The sequence below is a fragment of the Salvelinus fontinalis genome, chromosome 10 (assembly GCF_029448725.1).
Source record: "Salvelinus fontinalis isolate EN_2023a chromosome 10, ASM2944872v1, whole genome shotgun sequence".
Lineage (NCBI taxonomy): Eukaryota > Metazoa > Chordata > Actinopteri > Salmoniformes > Salmonidae > Salvelinus > Salvelinus fontinalis.
In genome coordinates, this window is record NC_074674.1 from 16,007,352 (window position 1) to 16,028,377 (window position 21,026).

At 44.1% G+C, this 21,026-nt stretch overlaps 1 protein-coding gene across 2 annotated transcripts in view; it reads right to left on the reverse strand.

Annotated features, from left to right (window-relative positions):
- The window catches only part of LOC129863697 (electrogenic sodium bicarbonate cotransporter 1-like), a 74,787-nt gene that overhangs the window by 49,973 nt on the left and 3,788 nt on the right, over positions 1–21,026 (reverse strand). For both annotated transcript variants that reach the window (XM_055935870.1, XM_055935871.1), the window contains exons 2-3: positions 2,644–2,717; positions 381–557 (exon numbers count right to left, since the gene is read on the reverse strand). In XM_055935870.1, coding sequence (XP_055791845.1) covers positions 381–557; positions 2,644–2,717 — 251 coding nt within the window. The remainder of the gene's footprint in view (positions 1–380; positions 558–2,643; positions 2,718–21,026) is intronic.

Genomic DNA, 21,026 nt, shown 5'->3' on the forward strand with positions numbered 1-21,026 from the left:
AAGTCACCATGACAGCCTTGAGTTGGAGAGGAGTGAGGAATTTGGACAGAGGTCAGGTCAGATGAAGTGGGGAAGAATATAAATCACTAATCTTCTGGATAGCAACAGAGGTGTATTGGCTGTTCAGATCTGTAAGGAGGAGGCTCAGCATATGAGAAAGGGTTAAATATCAGTGCTTATGTGAATATGTTCTTTGTCTTATGCAGCTGTACGACCCAGTGGGTGAATAAACTTGGTTTGAGCTCGATTAAGCGTCTCGGAGTTTTTTAACTCTGTTTATTTAGAACCTAACAGTTGAAAGATCCATAGATCTATTCACTCCTTGTTTTTACTAGTGGAGATGCATGCTGGGTAGTGTAGTCTCTGCTGTCATTACTCACTGAGAGGTTTGAGGATGTTGGGTGCTGCCTCATCAGCATTCTCTCCGTCCGTTTTGTCCCCCTCTACGTTCTCCGCCGGCCTCTCTTTCCTCTCCTTGTGGCTGGACTTGCGTCGGTGGCGCCGCCTCCGCTGGTAGCTCTTGGGCACGTGTACGCCGATGTACACAGTGTGGTGACCTGCGGGAGAGGGAGAGGGGGCACAATGCAAAGGACGCAGGTCAGATTAGGACGACTACGATTACTATGCCAAGGAAATAACATTAATCCTGCCATGCTGATAATCCGCGTCAAACGGAAGAAATGCACAAAATCAATGAGGATCAGTTGGGTAAGTAAAACTGTGGGATAGACAGGGATGGGTTAGATTTGACAGGGGGAGGGTTGGATGTCAAAGAATACATGTAGATGTATGCCTACTGATCGATATGGCTACCTGCCTTTAGGTATGAATTAGGCTGTTACCAAACAAAAGTTATCTGACAAAACAACCTTTGTTTGTCAAGCTGTTTCCCCTTGGGCCAGTCCGACTGGGATCTGTCCTCATCCTGACACATGCTGGGGATGTAAATAAATTTCAACCACTTCCCGTGCAGCAGCTCTGACAGGAAACTGCTAAACATCTCCAGGAAGTCATTTCAGAGAGAGAAAGAAACAGTCCCACAGAGCCAGATGCTCCAGCTCACAGATTTTTGTATCCCAGCCTGGTCAAAGTTCTTTAGGATTGTATACACGATCCTAATGTACACTAGTGTAGGTATTGGTTACTCTCTGTTATTATCTATGCATAGTCAGTTGAATAACTCTACCTACATGTACATATTACTTCAATTACCTCGACTAACCAGTGCCCCAGCACATTGACTCACATTGACTGAATTATTTTTTGGGTTGTTAGGTTTGTTGGTTAGGTTAGGGCTTGTAAGTAAGCATTTCACTGTAAGATGATGTATTCGGCGCATGTGACAAATAACATTTGATTTAATTTGGTTGGCATGGGTAATCTATAGAAAACAGAACTCACACCTCACTCCCTAGTGCAGGGGTCTCCAACCCTGTTCCTGGAGAGCTACCCTCGTCTTATCAACCAGCTAATTATTCGAATCAGATTAGGGTTGATTAGGTTTGGAGTGAAAACCTACTGAATGGTAGCTCTCCAAGAACAGGGTTGGAAAGAACTACCCTAGTGTGATCTCACACACACATGCTAACATGCTACATTCTAACATGCAACATGCCTATATGTAGCATTCGTAAAGTGGATTGAGGGAGTCAAGTGAAGACATTTTACAGGCTGCTTTTTAAATGTTGCTTATATATTTTCATCTTATCTGAAAGTAGTATTATGAATATTATATTATAAACTAGGCTTTACGAAGGTCACTTAAAATCTGAGCACCGACTACATGGCTGGACAGGCTGTCTTGGGACGTATTAAAAAACAAGCGAAGTTGAGTTCAACCGGGGGTCATCCACCAAAAGGCGAAATCCATTCAGACATAAGGTTGGTCGTGACTGAGTAATGTGGCTTTGAGGGATTTCACATTCAGTTTGACTGTGGCTTTCTGGCTGTTGATTATTTCACTGTGTGGCTCCATGTGAGGTGAACTCTGGTTTTGGAGTTTCTTTGAACTGGGGGAAGTTTTAAGACACAATCTCGCAGAAAGGTGAGATAGCTGGCAGATATGGCTGTGTACACACTGCCTATCATAACTTAAACTGTGGCATGATTGTCTCTCTTTGTGTGTGTGTGTGTGTGTGTGTGTGTGTGTGTGTGTGTGTGTGTGTGTGTGTGTGTGTGTGTGTGTGTGTGTGTGTGTGTGTGTGTGTGTGTGTGTGTGTGTGTTGGCCATTGGGGAGATTAAAGGAGTAAACATCTTCATGGGGGGAGTAGGGCAGGCATTACATCGCTTGATAAACCTGTGTTATGCGCTCCACATCTTTATCTTCAATATTAATCCCTCCTATACTTCATCCCGATATTAGTGGGAAAACCACAACAATAGAGAACCAATAGAAAACACCGACCTGGAGAGAAAGTACTACGAAATAGGGTAGTGGAGAGTGACAGCTGGCAAAAAAAGGATGACGCAGGAGAGAAAGGGGTGGGAGAAGTGATGGAGAGAGGAAGAGCGAGGAAGGGAGAGAAGGGAGAAATAAGAGGGGTAGACTCGTGGAGTTGGTGGTTGAGAGGCATGAGAGAAGGAGACATTATATAATAACATTGTTAGCCATCATAGACGTCACAGAGGCTCAGTGCTCTTACCTTCCACTTCCTCCTCGTCACAGACATGCTTGACGAAGGACGCACCTCTGTCCAACACCGCCTCATCCTCCACCCTGCAAGAACAACAACAGGAACACTGTGAGAACAGGGGAGTAGACCTAGAACACTAGTAGAGCAGGGGAGTAGACCTAGAACACTAGTATAACAGGGGAGTAGACCTAGAACACTAGTATAACAGGGGAGTAGACCTAGAACACTAGTATAACAGGGAAGTAGACCTAGAACACTAGTATAACAGGGGAATAGATCTAGAACACTAGTAGAGCAGGGGAGTAGACCTAGAACACTAGTATAACAGGGGAGTAGACCTAGAACACTAGTATAACAGGGGAGTAGACCTAGAACACTAGTATAACAGGGGAGTAGACCTAGAACACTAGTATAACAGGGGAGTAGACCTAGAACACTAGTATAACATGGGAATAGATCTAGAACACTAGTAGAGCAGGGGAGTAGACCTAGAACCCATGTATAACAGGGGAGTAGACCTAGAACACTAGTATAACAGGGGAGTAGACCTAGAACACTAGTATAACAGGGGAATAGATCTAGAACACTAGTAGAGCAGGGGAGTAGACCTAGAACACTAGTATAACAGGGGAATAGATCTAGAACACTAGTATAACAGGGGAATAGATCTAGAACACTAGTAGAGCAGGGGAGTAGACCTAGAACACTAGTATAACAGGGGAGTAGACCTAGAACACTAGTATAACAGGGGAGTAGACCTAGAACACTAGTATAACAGGGAAGTAGACCTAGAACACTAGTATAACATGGGAGTAGACCTAGAACACTAGTATAACAGGGGAGTAGACCTAGAACACTTGTATAACAGGGGAATATATCTAGAACACTAGTTGAACAGGGGAATCGACCTAGAACCCATGTAGAACAGGGGAATATAACTAGAACGCTTGTAGAACAGGGGAATATAACTAGAACGCTTGTAGAACAGGGGAATATAACTAGAACACTTGAAGAACAGGGGAATATAACTAGAACACTAGTAGAACAGGGGAATATAACTAGAAGACTAGTATAACAGGGGAATATAACTAGAACGCTTGTAGAACAGGGGAATATAACTAGAACACTTGAAGAACAGGGGAATATAACTAGAACAATAGTAGAACAGGGGAATATAACTAGAACACTTGTAGAACAGGGGAATATAACTAGAACACTTGTAGAACAGGGGAATATAACTAGAACACTTGTAGAACATGGGAATATAACTAGAACACTTGTAGAACAGGGGAATATAACTAGAACACTAGTATAACAGGGGAATATAACTAGAACACTTGTAGAACAGGAGAATATAACTAGAACACTTGAAGAACAGGGGAATATAACTAGAACACTTGTAGAACAGGGGAATATAACTAGAACACTACTAGAACAGGGGAATATAACTAGAACACCAGTAGAACAGGGGAATATAACTAGAACACCAGTAGAACAGGGGAATATAACTAGAACACTTGTAGAACAGGAGAATATAACTAGAACACTTGTAGAACAGGATAATATAACTAGAACACTACTAGAACAGGGGAATATAACTAGAACACTTGTAGAACAGGGGAATATAACTAGAACACCAGTAGAACAGGGGAATATAACTAGAACACTTGTAGAACAGGGGAATATAACTAGAACACCAGTAGAACAGGGGAATATAACTAGAACACTTGTTGAACAGGGGAATATAACTAGAACACTTGAATAACAGGGGAATATAACTAGAACACTTGAATAACAGGGGAATATAACTAGAACACTTGTAGAACAGGGGAATATAACTAGAACACTTGAATAACAGGGGAATATAACTAGAACACTTGTAGAACAGGGGAATATAACTAGAACACTTGTAGAACAGGGGAATATAACTAGAACACTTGTAGAACAGGGGAATATAACTAGAACACTTGTAGAACAGGGGAATATAACTAGAACACTTGTAGAACAGGGGAAAAGACCGCTAGCAACATCAGTGTTTCCCGAACCCATCCTCATGACCACCAGCAGCCACTCCACATTTGTTCATTTCCAACACGAGTCCGCCTGATTCAACTTATCAAGGGCTTGCTGATAAGTTGACTAGTTGACCTGAATCAGTTGGGCTAGTACTGGTATAGGTAAGATATGTGAAAAGGCTGGGTCAGAGTGTCTTGAGGACAGGGTTGGGAAACACCACCCATACGTATATATGCACGCATGACTAAGTCGCTTTGGATGAAAGCATCCGCTAAATAGCATATACATTATTATCGGTATGATTATTTATTATTATATTATTAGATCAATAGAGAGAGTCTGTAGCAGTGAGAGCAGTATGCGTGTCATGAACCTAACATCAGAGGCTCCTCTGAGCAGAGACTCCTGTGGTTATGAGGGTGACACAGACACACATGCCTTACCCCTCCAGCTGGCTTCTTACAGTGATCTGCCCTGGCTGTCGGGATTAGCCTAGCTTTACTTAGAACACTAGTTGAACAGACCTACAACACGTGTTACACAAATACACACACACACACACACACACACACACACACAAAGCTTCTTTACTGCAGCTACCTGCACTAAGAGACAAGTTACTCGATCAAAGGCTCAGTGCTGATTTACATCAAGACTGTTATGAGCTCCGTTGTGAAATGTATAGTATGATCACACCACCTACCGTCTATTGCGTTTCCAGATGCGTGCAGAGAGAGAAAAAAAAGAACACGAGCAGATCAGTTAAACAAGCGAATAGTAGAAAGACTCATTAGATGCCGCGTAAAGGGCCTCGAAACGTGTTCTATGCTTATTGGTTCATACCAGGGGCGACAAGTGCGTAGAAGGAATAGAAAGAGTCAAACGTGCTGCTGTTCATTCAATGGCGAAGTACTCTTGCTATAGCTAACCTCCCCCACTTCTACTGTACCAAACGCATTCACACACACACACACACACACACACACACACACACACACACACACACACACACACACACACACACACACACACACACACACACACACACACACACACACACACACACACACACACACACACACACACACACACACACACACACACACACACACACACACACACACACACACACACGGTTGTGCATCGTCAGACCTGTCAAACAGTTAGTGTGCCAGAGTGCAGAAGATCAAATCAAATCAAATTTTATTAGTCACATACACATGGTTAGCAGATGTTAATGCGAGTGTAGCGAAATGCTTGTGCTTCTAGTTCCGACAATGCAGTAATAACAACAAGTTATTAACAACAAGTTAACAACAATAACAAGTAATAAAGTTAACAACAATTACAAGTAATCTAACCTAACAATTCCACAACTACTACCTTATACACGCAAGTGTAAAGGGATAAAGAATATGTACATAAAGATATATGAATGAGTGATGGTACAGAACGGCATAGGCAAGATGCAGTAGATGGTATAGAGTACGGTATATACATATGAGATGAGTACTGTAGGGTATGCAAACATAAAGTGGCATAGTTTAAAGTGGCTAGTGGTACATGTATTACATAAAGATGGCAAGATGCAGTAGATGATATAGAGTACAGTATATACATATACATATGAGATGGGTAATGTAGGGTATGTAAACATTATATTAGGTGGCATTGTTTAAAGTGGCTAGTGGTACATTTTTACATAATCTCCATCAATTCCCATTTTTAAAGTGGCTGGAGTTGAGTCAGTATGTTGGCAGCGGCCGCTAAATGTTAGTGGTGGCTGTTTAACAGTCTGATGGCCTTGAGATAGAAGCTGTTTTTCAGTCTCTCGGTCCCTGCTTTGATGCACCTGTACTGACCTCGCCTTCTGGATGATAGCGGGGTGAACAGGCAGTGGCTTGGGTGGTTGTTGTCCTTGATGATCTTTATGGCCTTCCTGTGACATCGGGTGGTGTAGGTGTCATGGAGGGCAGGTAGTTTGCCCCCGGTGATGCGTTCTGCAGACCTCACTACCCTCTGGAGAGCCTTACGGTTGTGGGCGGAGCAGTTGCCGTACCAGGCGGTGATACAGCCCGACAGGATGCTCTCAATTGTGCATCTGTAGAAGTTTGTGAGTGCTTTTGGTGACAAGCCGAATTTCTTCAGCCTCCTGAGGTTGAAGAGGCGCTGCTGCGCCTTCTTCACAACGCTGTCTGTGTGGGTGGACCAATTCAGTTTGTCCGTGATGTGTACACCGAGGAACTTAAAGCTTTCCACCTTCTCCACTACTGACCCGTCGATGTGGATAGGGGGGTGCTCCCTCTGCTGTTTCCTGAAGTCCACAATCATCTCCTTTGTTTTGTTGACGTTGAGTGTGAGGTTATTTTCCTGACACCACACTCCGAGGGCCCTCACCTCCTCCCTGTAGGCCGTCTCGTCGTTGTTGGTAATCAAGCCTACCACTGTAGTGTCGTCCACAAACTTGATGATTGAGTTGGAGGCGTGCATGGCCACGCAGTCGTGGGTGAAGAGGAAGTACAGGAGAGGGCTCAGAACGCACCCTTGTGGGGCCCCAGTGTTGAGGATCAGCGGGGTGGAGATGTTGTTACCTACCCTCACCACCTGGGGGCGGCCCGTCAGGAAGTCCAGGACCCAGTTGCACAGGGCGGGGTCGAGACCCAGGGTCTCGAGCTTGATGACGAGTTTGGAGGGTACTATGGTGTTAAATGCTGAGCTGTAGTCGATGAACAGCATTCTCACATAGGTATTCCTCTTGTCCAGATGGGTTAGGGCAGTGTGCAGTGTGGTTGCGATTGCGTCGTCTGTGGACCTATTGGGTCGGTAAGCAAATTGGAGTGGGTCTAGGGTGTCCGGTAGGGTGGAGGTGATATGGTCCTTGACTAGTCTCTCAAAGCACTTCATGATGACGGAAGTGAGTGCTACGGGGCGGTAGTCGTTTAGCTCAGTTACCTTAGCTTTCTTGGGAACAGGAACAATGGTGGCCCTCTTGAAGCATGTGGAAACAGCAGACTGGGATAAGGATTGATTGAATATGTCCGTAAACACACCAGCCAGCTGGTCTGCGCATGCTCTGAGGACGCGGCTGGGAATGCCGTCTGGGCCTGCAGCCTTGCGAGGGTTAACACGTTTAAATGTTTTACTCACCTCGGCTGCAGTGGAGGAGAGCCCGCAGGTTTTGGTAGCGGGCCGTGTCAGTGGCACTGTATTGTCCTCAAAGCGGGCAAAAAAGTTATTTAGCCTGTCTGGGAGCAAGACATCCTGGTCCGCGACGGGGCTGGTTTTCTTTTTGTAATCCGTGATGGACTGTAGACCCTGCCACATACCTCTTGTGTCTGAGCTGTTGAATTGCGATTCTATTTTGTCTCTGTACTGGGACTTAGCCTGTTTGATAGCCTTGCGGAGAGAATAGCTACACTGTGTGTATTCGGTCATGTTTCCGGTCACCTTGCCCTGGTTAAAAGCAGTGGTTCGCGCTTTCAGTTTCACGCGAATGCTGCCGTCAATCCACGATTTCTGGTTTGGGAATGTTTTAATCGTTGCTGTGGGTACGACATCGTCAATGCGCTTCCTAATGAACTCGCTCACCGAATCAGCATATTCTTCAATGTTGTTGTTGGACGCAATGCGGAACATATTCCAATCCGCGTGATCGAAGCAGTCTTGAAGCGTGGAATCAGATTGGTCGGACCAGCGTTGAACAGACCTGAGCGCGGGAGCTTGTTGTTTTAGTTTCTGTTTGTAGGCTGGAATCAACAAAATGGAGTCGTGGTCAGCTTTTCCGAAAGGAGGGCGGGGGAGGGCCTTATATGCGTCGCGGAAGTTAGTATAACAATAATCCAGGGTTTTACCAGCCCTGGTAGCACAATCGATATGCTGATAGAATTTAGGGAGTTTTGTTTTTAGATTAGCCTTGTTAAAATCCCCAGCTACGATGAATGCAGCCTCAGGGTGTGTGGTTTCCAGTTTACAAAGAGTCAGATAGAGTTCGTTCAGGGCCATCGATGTGTCTGCTTGGGGGGGAATATATACGGCTGTGATTATGATCGAAGAGAATTCCCTTGGTAGATAATGCGGTCGACATTTGATTGTGAGGAGTTCTAGATCAGGTGAACAGAATGACTTGAGTTCCTGTGTGTTGTTATGATGATCACACCACGTCTCGTTAATCATGAGGCATACCCCCCCGCCCCTCTTCTTACCAGAAAGATGTTTGTTTCTGTCGGCGCGATGCGTGAAGAAACCAGCTGGCTGCACCGACTCCGTTTTAGCGTCTCTTGAGTTAGCCATGTTTCCGTGAAGCAGAGCACGTTGCAATCCCTGATGTCTCTCTGGAATGTTACCCGTGCTCGGATTTCATCAACCTTATTGTCAAGAGACTGGACATTGGCGAGTAGTATGCTAGGGAGTGGAGCGCGATGTGCCCGTCTCCGAAGCCTGACCAGGAGACCGCTACGTTTGCCCCTTTTACGGCGTCGCGTAGGGTCGCCGGCTGGGATCAGATCCATTGTATTGGGTGGAAGGCAAAACACTGGATCCGTTTCGGGAAAGTCATATTCCTGGTAGGAACGATGGTTAGTTGACGTTAATCGTATATTCAGTAGTTCCTCCCGACTGTATGTAATGAAACCTAAGATCACCTGAGGTACCAATGTAAGAAATAACACCTAAAAAACAAAATACTGCATATTTTCCAAGGAACGCGAAGCGAGGCGGCCATCTCGGTCGGCGCCAGGAAACAAGCAGATCCTGCTACTACGACGGAGAGATAGAACATCACTATTCCTCCCATTCACTCTCTCTTGCTCATCTTTTTCATGGGACGTCACTGAACCTGGCACGGACTCTGGAACGTCACGTAATGGAGCAAAGTTCTGTGTTCCCCTTGTTGGATAGTAACTCTTCAGGTCTCGAGACACAATGCAACTACGTTGCATAGGTCAGATTCGCTTTCACGTTCCCATGACTGACCAGCACAACATGGTGTCTATGAGAGAGCTGCTCATACCAGCATGTGTGCTCTGATCTCCCAGGCTGGAAAAGTAATGATTTGCATTTTCTGAGCAGGATTTCCAAACACTTGTTACACAGTGTTAAACCATTTCAGCATGTGCATGCATGCATGTCCTGCCCTTTATCTGTGTCCATGCTAATATGTTTCCTATGTGTGTATACTGGTATGCAGGCCTAATTGGGTATTTTGCCTTTAGTCATACGCCTGACAATGACCATACACCTGCTTCAAACGTCCCAGTCGTAGTAGAGAGAACAAAATAGTCTGTGCTAAAAGCCTGCTGTAGGACAGGTAAGTATCTGGTGTATGAGGAAGTAAGGGCTCGTGTTCAGTTCCCTGTACCAGAGTCGGATCGCTTTCTGGGACTACATGGCTTACAAAATCTCCCCTGATCCCCCAGCCAGCCGGCTCTTCCTAGAGCAGGGAGGGCTAGGAATGTGGCTCCTCCAGTCCAGCAGAGACCAGCCAGCTTAGGTGACTTTAGAGACCAGATGTTAAGACCACATGGAGAGCCAGTCTCAGTCAGAACAAGACGGCACAACACAGGGAGAGGAGCAGGAAGGAGATAGTCAAATATTTCCACATTGTGAAGAACTCCCTGCTCCCTCAGACACGAGCTGGGGTGTGAGGTCACCCTGGTGAGAGTCTGCACACAATTCTCTCCAACCAGGTTCCAGCTCATCACCAAAGGCAGTGGTCACTTACAGCTACAGCTGTCCCTCGCAAACATTTATTTGTTCTTTTCTAGTTCCGTGTGCATTTATGCCTGTGTAAGTAATCCTCCGAATGTTATAAAGTGTACGGCATTATGTTTGTATTATATCGCCTCAGCTACACACGTTGTAACTTATAACTTCCACCATTTAAAAGTAGTCAACTGGGTGGGGATTCCTGTGGGTTGGGAGTGATCAGCCAATGATCAGAGAGCAATGTCTTCTTCAAATTGGGTTGCCTAGGGTTTGTAAAACCAAAGACTACAGTGATATCCAGGAGCCAAGACCAAGATTTATACGAGGACGTTGATCCCAAGATCCTGACCCAGAGAGTTGAGACTACGACAAGTTAAAGACTAAAATGTACGTGGTCTTGAGCGGTCTCAAGACCAAAACAACTAGATCAAGAGTCCATGGGTCCTTTCTTCAAATGTAAGAAACTCAAGTCCAGTAAACTCGAGTACAGTACAGTAGAGCACAGTAGAGTATAGTACAGTATATTAGAGTACAGTACAGTAGGGTACATTACAGTACAGTACATTATTGCACATTATAGACATCTTTGTTTTGGCCAAAAATATGTAAATGTTTGGCCTCTTGAAGGGTTGGAGCCCCACTGTCACGTTCCTGACCTGTTTTCTCTTGTTTTTGTATGTGTTTAGTTGGTCAGGGCGTGAGTTGGGGTGGGCATTCTATGTATTGTGTTTCTATGTTGGGTTTAATGTGTTGCCTGATATGGTTCTCAATTAGAGGCAGGTGTTTGACGTTTCCTCTGATTGAGAACCATATTAAGGTAGGCTGTTCTCACTGTTTGTTGGTGGGTGGTTGTCTTCCGTGTCTGTGTATGTCGCACCACACAGGACTGTTTCGTTTTCGTTCGTGTATGTAGTCTGTTCCTGTTCGTGCGTTCTTCGTGTTTATGTAAGTTCACATGTTCAGGTCTGTCTACGTGGTTTTGTTGTTTTGAGTTTATTCAAGTGTTCATCGTGTTTCGTCTTATTATAATAAATCATTATGGATTCAACCTAGGCTGCATTTTGGTCTGATCCCTACTCCTCCTCTTCAGACGAAGAGGAGGAGAGAAAACCGTTACACCCACTGCTTTTTCCTGAAGTGTCCACTACCCACATAGTGGTCCTCTGTAGCTCATTTGGTATAGCATGGCGCATGCAACGTTAAAATGGAAATAGCCTTAATCGCACTGCCCGTGCTGCCACAGATACAAGAGGAGACCTCTATATACAGTGCCTTCGGAAAGTATTCAGACCCTTTGACTTTTTCAAAATTTTGTTACGTTACAGCCTTATTCTAAAATGGATTAAATAAATTAAAAACCTGAAGCAATCTACACACAATACCCCATAATGACAAAGCGAAAACAGTTTTTTTGAAAAACAGAAATACCTTATTTACATACAGTAAGTATTCAGACCCCTTGTTATGAGACTAGAAATTGAGCTCAGCTGCATCCTGTTCCCATTGATCACCTTTGAGATGTTTTTACAACTTCATTGGAGTCCACCTGTGCTAAATTCAATTGATTGGATATGATTTGGAAAGGCACACACCTGTCTATATAAAAGTTCCAACAGTTGACAGTGCATGTCAGAGCAAAAACCAAGCTATGAGGTCGAAGTAATTGTCCGTAGAGCTCCAAGACAGAATTGTGATGAGGAACAGATCTGGGGAAGGGTACCAAAACATTTCTGCAGCATTGGCCAGTCAGAAGCCACTACTCAGTAAAAGGCACATGACAGCCCGCTTGGAGTTGGCCAAAAAGCACCAAAAGACTCTCAGACCATGAGAAACAAGATTCTCTGGTCTGATGAAACCAAGATTGAACTCTTTGGCCTGAATGCCAAGCATCACGTCTGTAGGAAACCTGGCATCATACCTACGGTGAAGCATGGTGGTGGCAGCATCATGCTGTGGGGATGTTTTTCAGCAGCAGGGACTGGGAGACTAGTCAGGATCGAGGGAAAGATGAACGGAGCAAAGTACAAAGAGATCCTTGATGAAAACCTGCTCCAGAGTGCTCAAGACCTCAGACTGGGGGGCGAAGGTTCACCTTCCAACAGGACAACGACCCTAAGCACACAGCCAAGACAACACAAGAGTGGTTTTGGGACAAGTCGCTGAATGTCCTTAAGTGGCCCAGCCAGAGACCGGACTTGTACCCGATCAAACATCTCTGGAGAGACCTGAAAATAGCTTTGCAGCAATGCTCCCCATCCAACCTGACAGAGCTTGAGGATCTGCAGAGAAGAATGGGAGAAACTACCCAAATACAGGTGTGCCAAGCTTGTAGCATCAAACGCAAGAAGACTCGAGGCTGTAATCGCTGCCAACTGTCACTTCAACAAAGTACTGAGTAAAAGGGTCTGAATGCTTATGTAAATGTGATATTTCAGTTGTTTTTTAAAATAAATTCATTGATGAGGGAAAAAAAATATTTTATCAGTTTTTGAAGGCCTAACAAAATATGGAAAAAGTCAAGGGGTCTGAATACTTTCCGAAGGCACTATAGGGTCCTGTATAATTCTATGATTAGACACATACAAAAATGTTGCATGCACACATAGTAGGTTCCGTACCGGTAAGAATGGCAATCTACTTTCGTCTTCTTCTTCTATGGTATTATGGAGGTCCGTAAACAATCGTTAGAGGTGGATGCCGCCACCTACTGTACGGGTGGTATACTATAGAAAAAATATCCGTTGTAGGAAAAGGCAAAAAAAACGACATCCAACAATATAGAAAAATAGATACAGAACATAAACAACATCCCACTCCTTCAGTCACATTCCAATTCAAGTCACATCCCTACACAGGCTTAGGGGCCTGTGAGGGTAGAACATCCTTTTACAGGATTTCTTGCAATGCCTCGGCTGTAAACTCAGAGTCCAAAAAAGCATTCTGCTGCACTCACAATGATATCTTCTTTTGTGCTGTGCAGTTTATGACCATAATAATGCATGATACAAAGTCCACCTTTTTCACATGTAATATATCAGGATCCATTGATTGCCGAGATAAATTCACTGGTGCAGGCCCAAAAACATTGCGTCTTCAATGCCACCAGCTCCTTCCACTCTTCTCACTGCCCTGCAGATAGGAGACACGCTGGACAGCCCTTATTCTCGCCACCTCGGGAGCATGTTTGCCACCACAATTGCAGCATCTAAACTCCACTGGCATTCGATACTCTTCCCAATTGCATACACTTGACACATGTCCGAAATTTTTGCATTTATGGCACTGATTGGGTTTGTGCATGAATAGCCTAACATTACATGAAATAACAACAGTATGGATGAAGTGAATTTCTTCACTCTATCAACCATACGGGTCAGTCGACGGGCACAAACCAATCCACCTACTTCCTCAGGTATTTCATCTGCACACACTTTATGCCCCACCCCAGAGGTAACCCTCTTAGGCACTCTGTTTTGAAGTTCCATACACAAAACATTCCACTCATATATCTCCTTGAGGCACAATGAACACCTCTACTGCTCTGCGGACGCCACATCACCCAACGCATCCATGACATTTACGGATCTCCCAGGTTACATTGGTCTAAAACTCTCACTCCGACAAAAAAAATCTTCAGGGGTTTCCTAGTTTCCATCTAGGGCTGTTACAGTGACCATATTACCGCCACAACGGCAGTCACGAGTCATGACAGCAGTCAAATTCCACGTGACTGTTTAGTCATTAGGCTTCTCCAAGCTCTGATGCTGCTGATGGTCATTAGCAGCCTACCAAACTGCCTGGTACTCAGCACTCTTCATGAGAGCCCATGAGCTCATGTTGCGCAGCATTTCTATAGGCTATGCAATTGCGTGAGAAAACAGAATTTTGATGGCCTCTGTTAAAAAGAGGAGGATCCCATCAGCTATCTATAAGCTAGGCCTACTATATTTATTTCTCAACTTTCCTAATATTAAGCACATTGCTTATCTTTACAACAGGAGTATAGCCTACCTGGCTGGCAATAAAACGAACCCCGGGAAAAGCATCCTCCTTTCGCCATTTAAGTGCATAGATGACATGTATTTTTCTTCCCTGCCTCTGTTTTGATACAGGTGCATGATAATAGTCCATTCTAAATCAAAACAAATTTCACACATACATAATTTAGCATATGTAAAGACAAGATTAAATCAAGAATAGTCTGATGGGTGACAATATTAGCCTATCACTTGTGAATGATATATTATCCCTTGTGAATGATGCCCAGCTTGTGGGCACTAAGGCAAAATATAGCGCATGCCTTTTTTTGTTGTTGTTGACTTTTCCAAATCATGGTCGCACACCTCATGTAGCCTAGTCCATAGGCGTATATGTTTTGATAAGGTTTGCATCACAACTAAAGTGAACAAATTAACTTCATAAAATGAAGCACATTAATCGGCTTTACAACGGGTGTAGAGCCTAACTGGCATACATACGCAGGGCAAGAGTTTCTCGCACAGAATAGAATAGATTAACTTTTTTACTGTGGAAGATAGTAGATTGACATAGGCTAGTGCTTTTGCTGTTCGTTAGGCCTACTCATCTTGTAGAAAAGTAAATGTGGACAGTTCTTACATCTTCGATATACACCTCGGAATATAGGACCTGTATCTTTGTTAACCGCTTAACACAGAATAGCCGCAAGTGTGCACACTCCCTCAAATCATTTGGAGAAAATACCCATTCTATTGTATTCAGCTGTTCAATTGTATTCTTCATACTATAAAATAATATAAAATAATGCCATGTCTGCTAAATGAACTAGTGTAGCCCACAGCCATTTGGCATAGCCAGATCAGGACCTAACATAAGCCAAACTCAGTATGCTATTCTGTTCTTCTCAAAAATACTCAATTTTATTCATATCATGTTTCTTTAGACCTGTATAAAGTAAATAATGGATTTATTGTGAAGGTGTAGGCTTTATTACATAGATTTTTGGGACTTTTTCAAATGTAGATGTTCCAAAGTCCTGCATCAGTGGCTTGTAGGAGATGCGTGGAAACCAGGAGATGCTAAATGTGTTTATGTTAATTAACGTTCAATTACCGTGAGACCAGCAGGCATTTGCTTGACAATCACCGGCTGACTAAATTTCATAACCGCCACAGTCCTATTACCACCATAAGTGTACTTCTCATGTTTCCTTTATTTTTCACCACTGTCACCCACTCATTCTCACTCTCTGTGCTTTCATCTTCAACAGACTCGCCAACAGTTTTAAACAAAACATACATTTCCGCCATCTTCCTTCGTAAGTATCAATCACACAACGTCTCAATCTACTTTCACCCCTGGTTACAACAGGTTGTTGTTCGCCAGCTCTACCCCTTCCGGCGTCTTCATGTTAGTCAGCCATTTAAAGCATTACTTTGTTCTCCCACGCAGTTTATATTACAGCTAATATCCCAGGAAACAGGGGACATCCTGAGGACATTCGGCAATGTTCCCATTAGTTCCCTTAAGGGTTTCAGCACGACGGTATCCCACTGACGTTCTGAGAACGTTCTAAGAACGTTGCATGATGGTCCCAAGGGTATGTTCTCTGAGAGACCTTTGTGTAATTCCCATCAATGGTCCCAAGGGAACGTTCTCTGGGGGATCTTTTTATAGTTACAGGTTTGTCATGGCCCACTGAAGGTCCCCTGAACGTTCTTGGGACGTTGTGTCCTGGTCCCCTGGAGGTTTTGTCTAGCTCCCGGTTTATCCCAGGGATGTCCTATAAAACGTCCTCTTGGGTGTCCCTGAGACTAACCGGGAACAAGACAAAACCTCAAGGGGACCATGACACAACGTCCTGACCACTTTAGGCAGCCATTTCATGACCTCCCGGAGAGGTCCTAATAACTCGTTATTGTTTGCATTACTCATGTGTATTCCATCAACATATTATGTATGCGTATTCCCTATAATGTTTACCATTATGTTAATGTGTACATTTCTTCATATTATTATGCGTATTTATACCACTACGTTCATGAATATCCCAGTTTATTACCATTGTACTACTATGTCACACTACTGTGTTGATGAATCCTTGTACAATTCTAATCGTATTATCGTTCCCATCTCGCCTGTAGAAGCCACACTATACTACTGTTTTCCTTCATTACTCTTGGATTAAAATGTTCACAGTGAACCAACCGCTTAGAGCAGGGGTGTCAAACTCATTCCACGGAGAGCCTAGCTGGTTTTTGTTTGTTCCTTTCAATTAAGGCCTACACAACCAGATGAGCGGAGTTCCTTACTAATCAGTGACCTTAATTCATCAATCAAGTACAAGGGTGGAGCGAAAACCCGCAGGCACTCGGCCCTCCGCGGAACGAGATTGACACGTGGCTTGGAGTGTCTGTCTGACAGAAGATACAGGGGCTAGGGTCGCACTCCCAGCACACAAGCGCACTTGGTATTCTACATACCTGCACAGTGTTCTTAACCTGTAGACTTGGGTCACATCAGTAGAGAGAGTTCACTCATTTTCCATCTCTCTACCCCCCCTTCATATTATCTCTCTTTTCATGTCTCTGTTCCCCTTCTTATTCTCTCTCCATCTCTATCCCCCCTTTTTATGCTAACATAAACAGACAGATTAAGGCGCGGACAGAACGGTAGGATTGTCAAGCGTCTGCCGGCCCAAGAGCAGTTAGCATTTCTGAACAGAGTGCCATCGTAATTTGTAAACCAAATGCACACCGACTCTACATGTAGAAACGGGGGGAAATTACAGCCGTCAGTCACCAACGGCAGGTGGTCCCCATAGCACACCGCGCAATCGGTCTGGTAAGTTCTCCTTTAGACAGTCAGTCAGTGGTTCCGGCCTTGTGGAAGAGTGATGAGTGAAGGCGTTGGTACGGGGATTAGCAGTTTGCTTCCACATGGTTTCCGGGTTCACCAGTGGGGTTGTAACATTAGAGGGTACTGGAGAGGGGCTGTTGTTCATCTGTGGTTTGATGGCAGCAGCGATACATACTGAACATACCTACAGTCCCTAATGTAAGCTATACTTCGTAAATCTACAAAACATATGGGTAATTGGGCACTCTCAGTTTTCAATACAGATCATTGACAGAATGTCAGAACTGTGACCATCCCTCTTCCTTACTGTCTTTAGATTTAAAAAATAATATACACGTTAACTTAACAACAATATATAATATAGTCCTGTAGACACATATCCAACAGGTGATTTTCACTGAAGACAAATGTGGTATTTCACATTCAACTTTTCGAGCACCTTGGACAGCAAGGTACACTAGCAAATGCTTATTTTCTCCCTTTTCACTGCCCCGGGCTGGAATAACACTGCTACACAGTTTGAAAAAGAAATAATAAACAAAGACAGGAAGGATACAACTTGTTCCTGAGATAGATAGCACCAGCTAGCAGCTCATCTGCATTTCCCCAGCGGAGGGACAGCCTTATCACTCCATTATCTGGCCTTCAGATATGATTGGGGTCAGGCCATAACCATAAAGTTGAAGCAACGCTGCCAACATCAAACACACAGGGGAGAGGCGTGGCCTGAGGGCCTGGCATTAGGCCATCCTGCCATGCTCTGACAAAGTTTGGACTCAGACTCTCATGTACCCTCCTTTGGTTTTCCATTCTTAAAGGAAAGAATGGAGGAAAGAATGGGAAAAGGTTTAGTTACCACAGAGTTGTGTTTTGAGCGGGATCAAAGCAGCCTTGAGTTTCATTGTGTTTCTTTGTGAGGTAAAGGAGGGATTGAAATGGGGGGGGGGGGGGGGGGGGGGGGGTTGTACTATACTCCACCTCTCACCATTATCTTCTTGGTTCTTCTTCTTCTGTCTTTCCAGGACAGCCTATGTGCCTTCCTGGTGCGAACAGTTACAGAGTCATATCTGTCACACAGAGGACAGTCCATGGCCTCAGTCAATCCCTCCAAGATACTACGTGCCTTCGAGGCGAACAGCTACAGAGAATCATGTCATATTTGTCGGAGCCGGCCATAGCTTCAGTCAGCCAGCCAGTCAGTAAGTCAGCCAGTCACTCTCTCAAGTCCCTGAGGTGTCATTGGTGATATGACAAGGCCAGCTCTTCCTCTGAGGCTGTGAGGCTCTCTTTAAGGACAGAGAGAGAAACGTCTGTGTGGACAGCTGCAGGCACATAGGGAGAGTGAACTTTGGGGTGGCTTTGGGGTGTACAGGGTCAGAGGTCATTCCTATTCATATTAACTAAAAGGAGTAGGGAGTTGTGGTTGGTGGTTTAAGTGGTTTCTGAGACACAGACAGCCAAAGAGGCAGAGGTAATTGTAAGGCTGGCATAATTCAAGTTTTCAATATTTAGAGAGTTAAATTAGCCAGCTTTACAATTACCTCTGCTGAATGGTGTCAGCTATTTATTTTTTATCTACTATTCTTTTGAACTTAAGAACATGCATTTGGGTATTTAGAGTACTATATAAAGTAGAGAACATTGAACAGAACAAGGCTATGTCAATAACTCAATGTTGACAAAAATGCAGGTTGAACCTTATAGTCCCAAGCTGCTAATTATTTTGCCAATTTCCCTGGAAAAAGTGAAGAGTGAATGAAGTTTACAGTGGCTTACTTTCATTATTTTACAAAGCCTTACTATTACATTGCTGTAATATAGCATATTGGAAGGACATCAGAAACGTGATATGGAAGTACTGGCTGATTGTGCCCTTCCCCAGTCTATGATCTACCAGACAGATGGGGACAAAACCTTTAGCCGATCCACTCACGTAGCATTTAGCATAGCTTTTACCATAGCCCTCTCGAGTAGCATTTAGCGTAGCATTCACCAGGTTAGCCTTCAGAGGGGGTGAAGGGGTGAGGCCAGGGAGGGGGGAGTGCAGCCAGGTCAAGTAACAGAGTGATAGGGCCTTCATTCTAGCCTTGCCCAAAAGGGGAAAAGAAAGAGAGAGAGAGAGAGCGAGAGAGAGAAAGCAGGGTCATGTTGCAGGCTCAATGCTGGGGATGGATGAATGTGGATAACGCTCCTACCACACTAGGGGCCCCATACGCCACCCAGGACAGAAGCCAGTTAATCAGCCCTTGATGAGGTTTCTGAAAGTGAGGGCCTTATGAGGAATGCACAGCACAGGACCGGAGGTAAACCCACAACAGGGGCGGAGGGCTAGACGTACACACACCAGGGGGGTGAAAAATATTTTTTCCCGACACTATTAGTGACACAATATTCTATACTCTATTTCTCTATACCAGCCTCATGGTATGTAGTGTTTGTGGTCTCCATGTACATAGGGCCACAGCAGTGTACAAGAGGTTACCACTGGGGCATTTGGCCTAACACTAGTTTTCACACCTTGGTGTTGAGCTGATTTTTGTGTCAGGTGTAAGGTCAGCAAAGCTGTGGTTTGGCTTGTCTCTTCAGGACTGGCTTCATTCCATACAACGGTTTTGCTAGTGACTCACCTCATTATTAGGAGATAGTATGTCTAAGATCCAATGTTGGAGGGGATCAGTTTGAGCAAGGCAAGAGGAGCAGAGTAGCTCATCGGGATCACATAATGAGTAGCTATTTGGGCTGCATGGTGATATATAGACCAGTGATTTTGCAAAGTCCGACTCGACTGCTATGTAGCTAGTCAATCACAAACATACATTATGTCTTCCTCATATAACTGCCTGAGTCTGGGTGAATTATATTAGGTTTACACATGATTAAGAACGTTTTTACTCTATGATAGATTCAAGAGAGGTATCAGAAATGACCAGCGACTAGACAATTTACTGTAATGTAAAGCTGCGAAATTCTCGTGCGCCACCTCCGGAGGTCGCGGTCGAACTTGCCCGAGTCCACCCTCTCTGAGAAGTCGGATGTAAACAGAATTGTCTCTTCAAACGTAATTCTCCTACAGTAAAAAATCTTAATAGCAGAGCAATGTATTTGCATATTTTACACTTTATTATATTATTTGTCTGCAGTCTGTGATCACTAGCCTAAGCTATATGCTGCTGTGAGTGCTCAGGTGTCGAATGCATGGAATTGCGGTTATTCAAAAATAAAATATGTTTAAATATAGCCCATCCAATCAATTTTGAGAGCTGTTTGGCAAATGTATGTGTTTCAGAAACCTTAGAATCGTCTGTTTCCGACATATTTTAGGAATAAAAGTCGCTTTTTGGTATGCTCGGTTCCTTGGTTTTATACACGTGGTATGCGGTTGTGAGTCTGGTTGGACGTAATGCAAAATTCTCTAAAACTACGTCGGAGGCGGCTTATGGCAGAGAAATTAACGTTCAATTCTATGGCAACAGCTCTGGTGGACATTCTTGTAGCCAGCCTGCCATTTGCACACTCCCTCAAAACTTGAGACATCTGTGGCATTGTGTTGTGTGACAAAACTGCACATTTTAGAGTGGCCAGCACAAGGTGCACCTGTGTAACAATCATGCTGTTTAATCAGCTTCTTGATTTGCCACACCTGTCAGGTGGATGGATTATCTTGGCAAAGGAGAAATGCTCACTAAGAGGGATGTGAACAAATTTGTGCACAAAATGGAACATTTCTGGGACATTTTATTTCATCTCAAAAAGCATGGGACCAACACTTTACATGTTGCTTTTATATTTTTGTTCAGTGTATTTCAGACAATTTTGGTCTTTAATATATGGCAAAC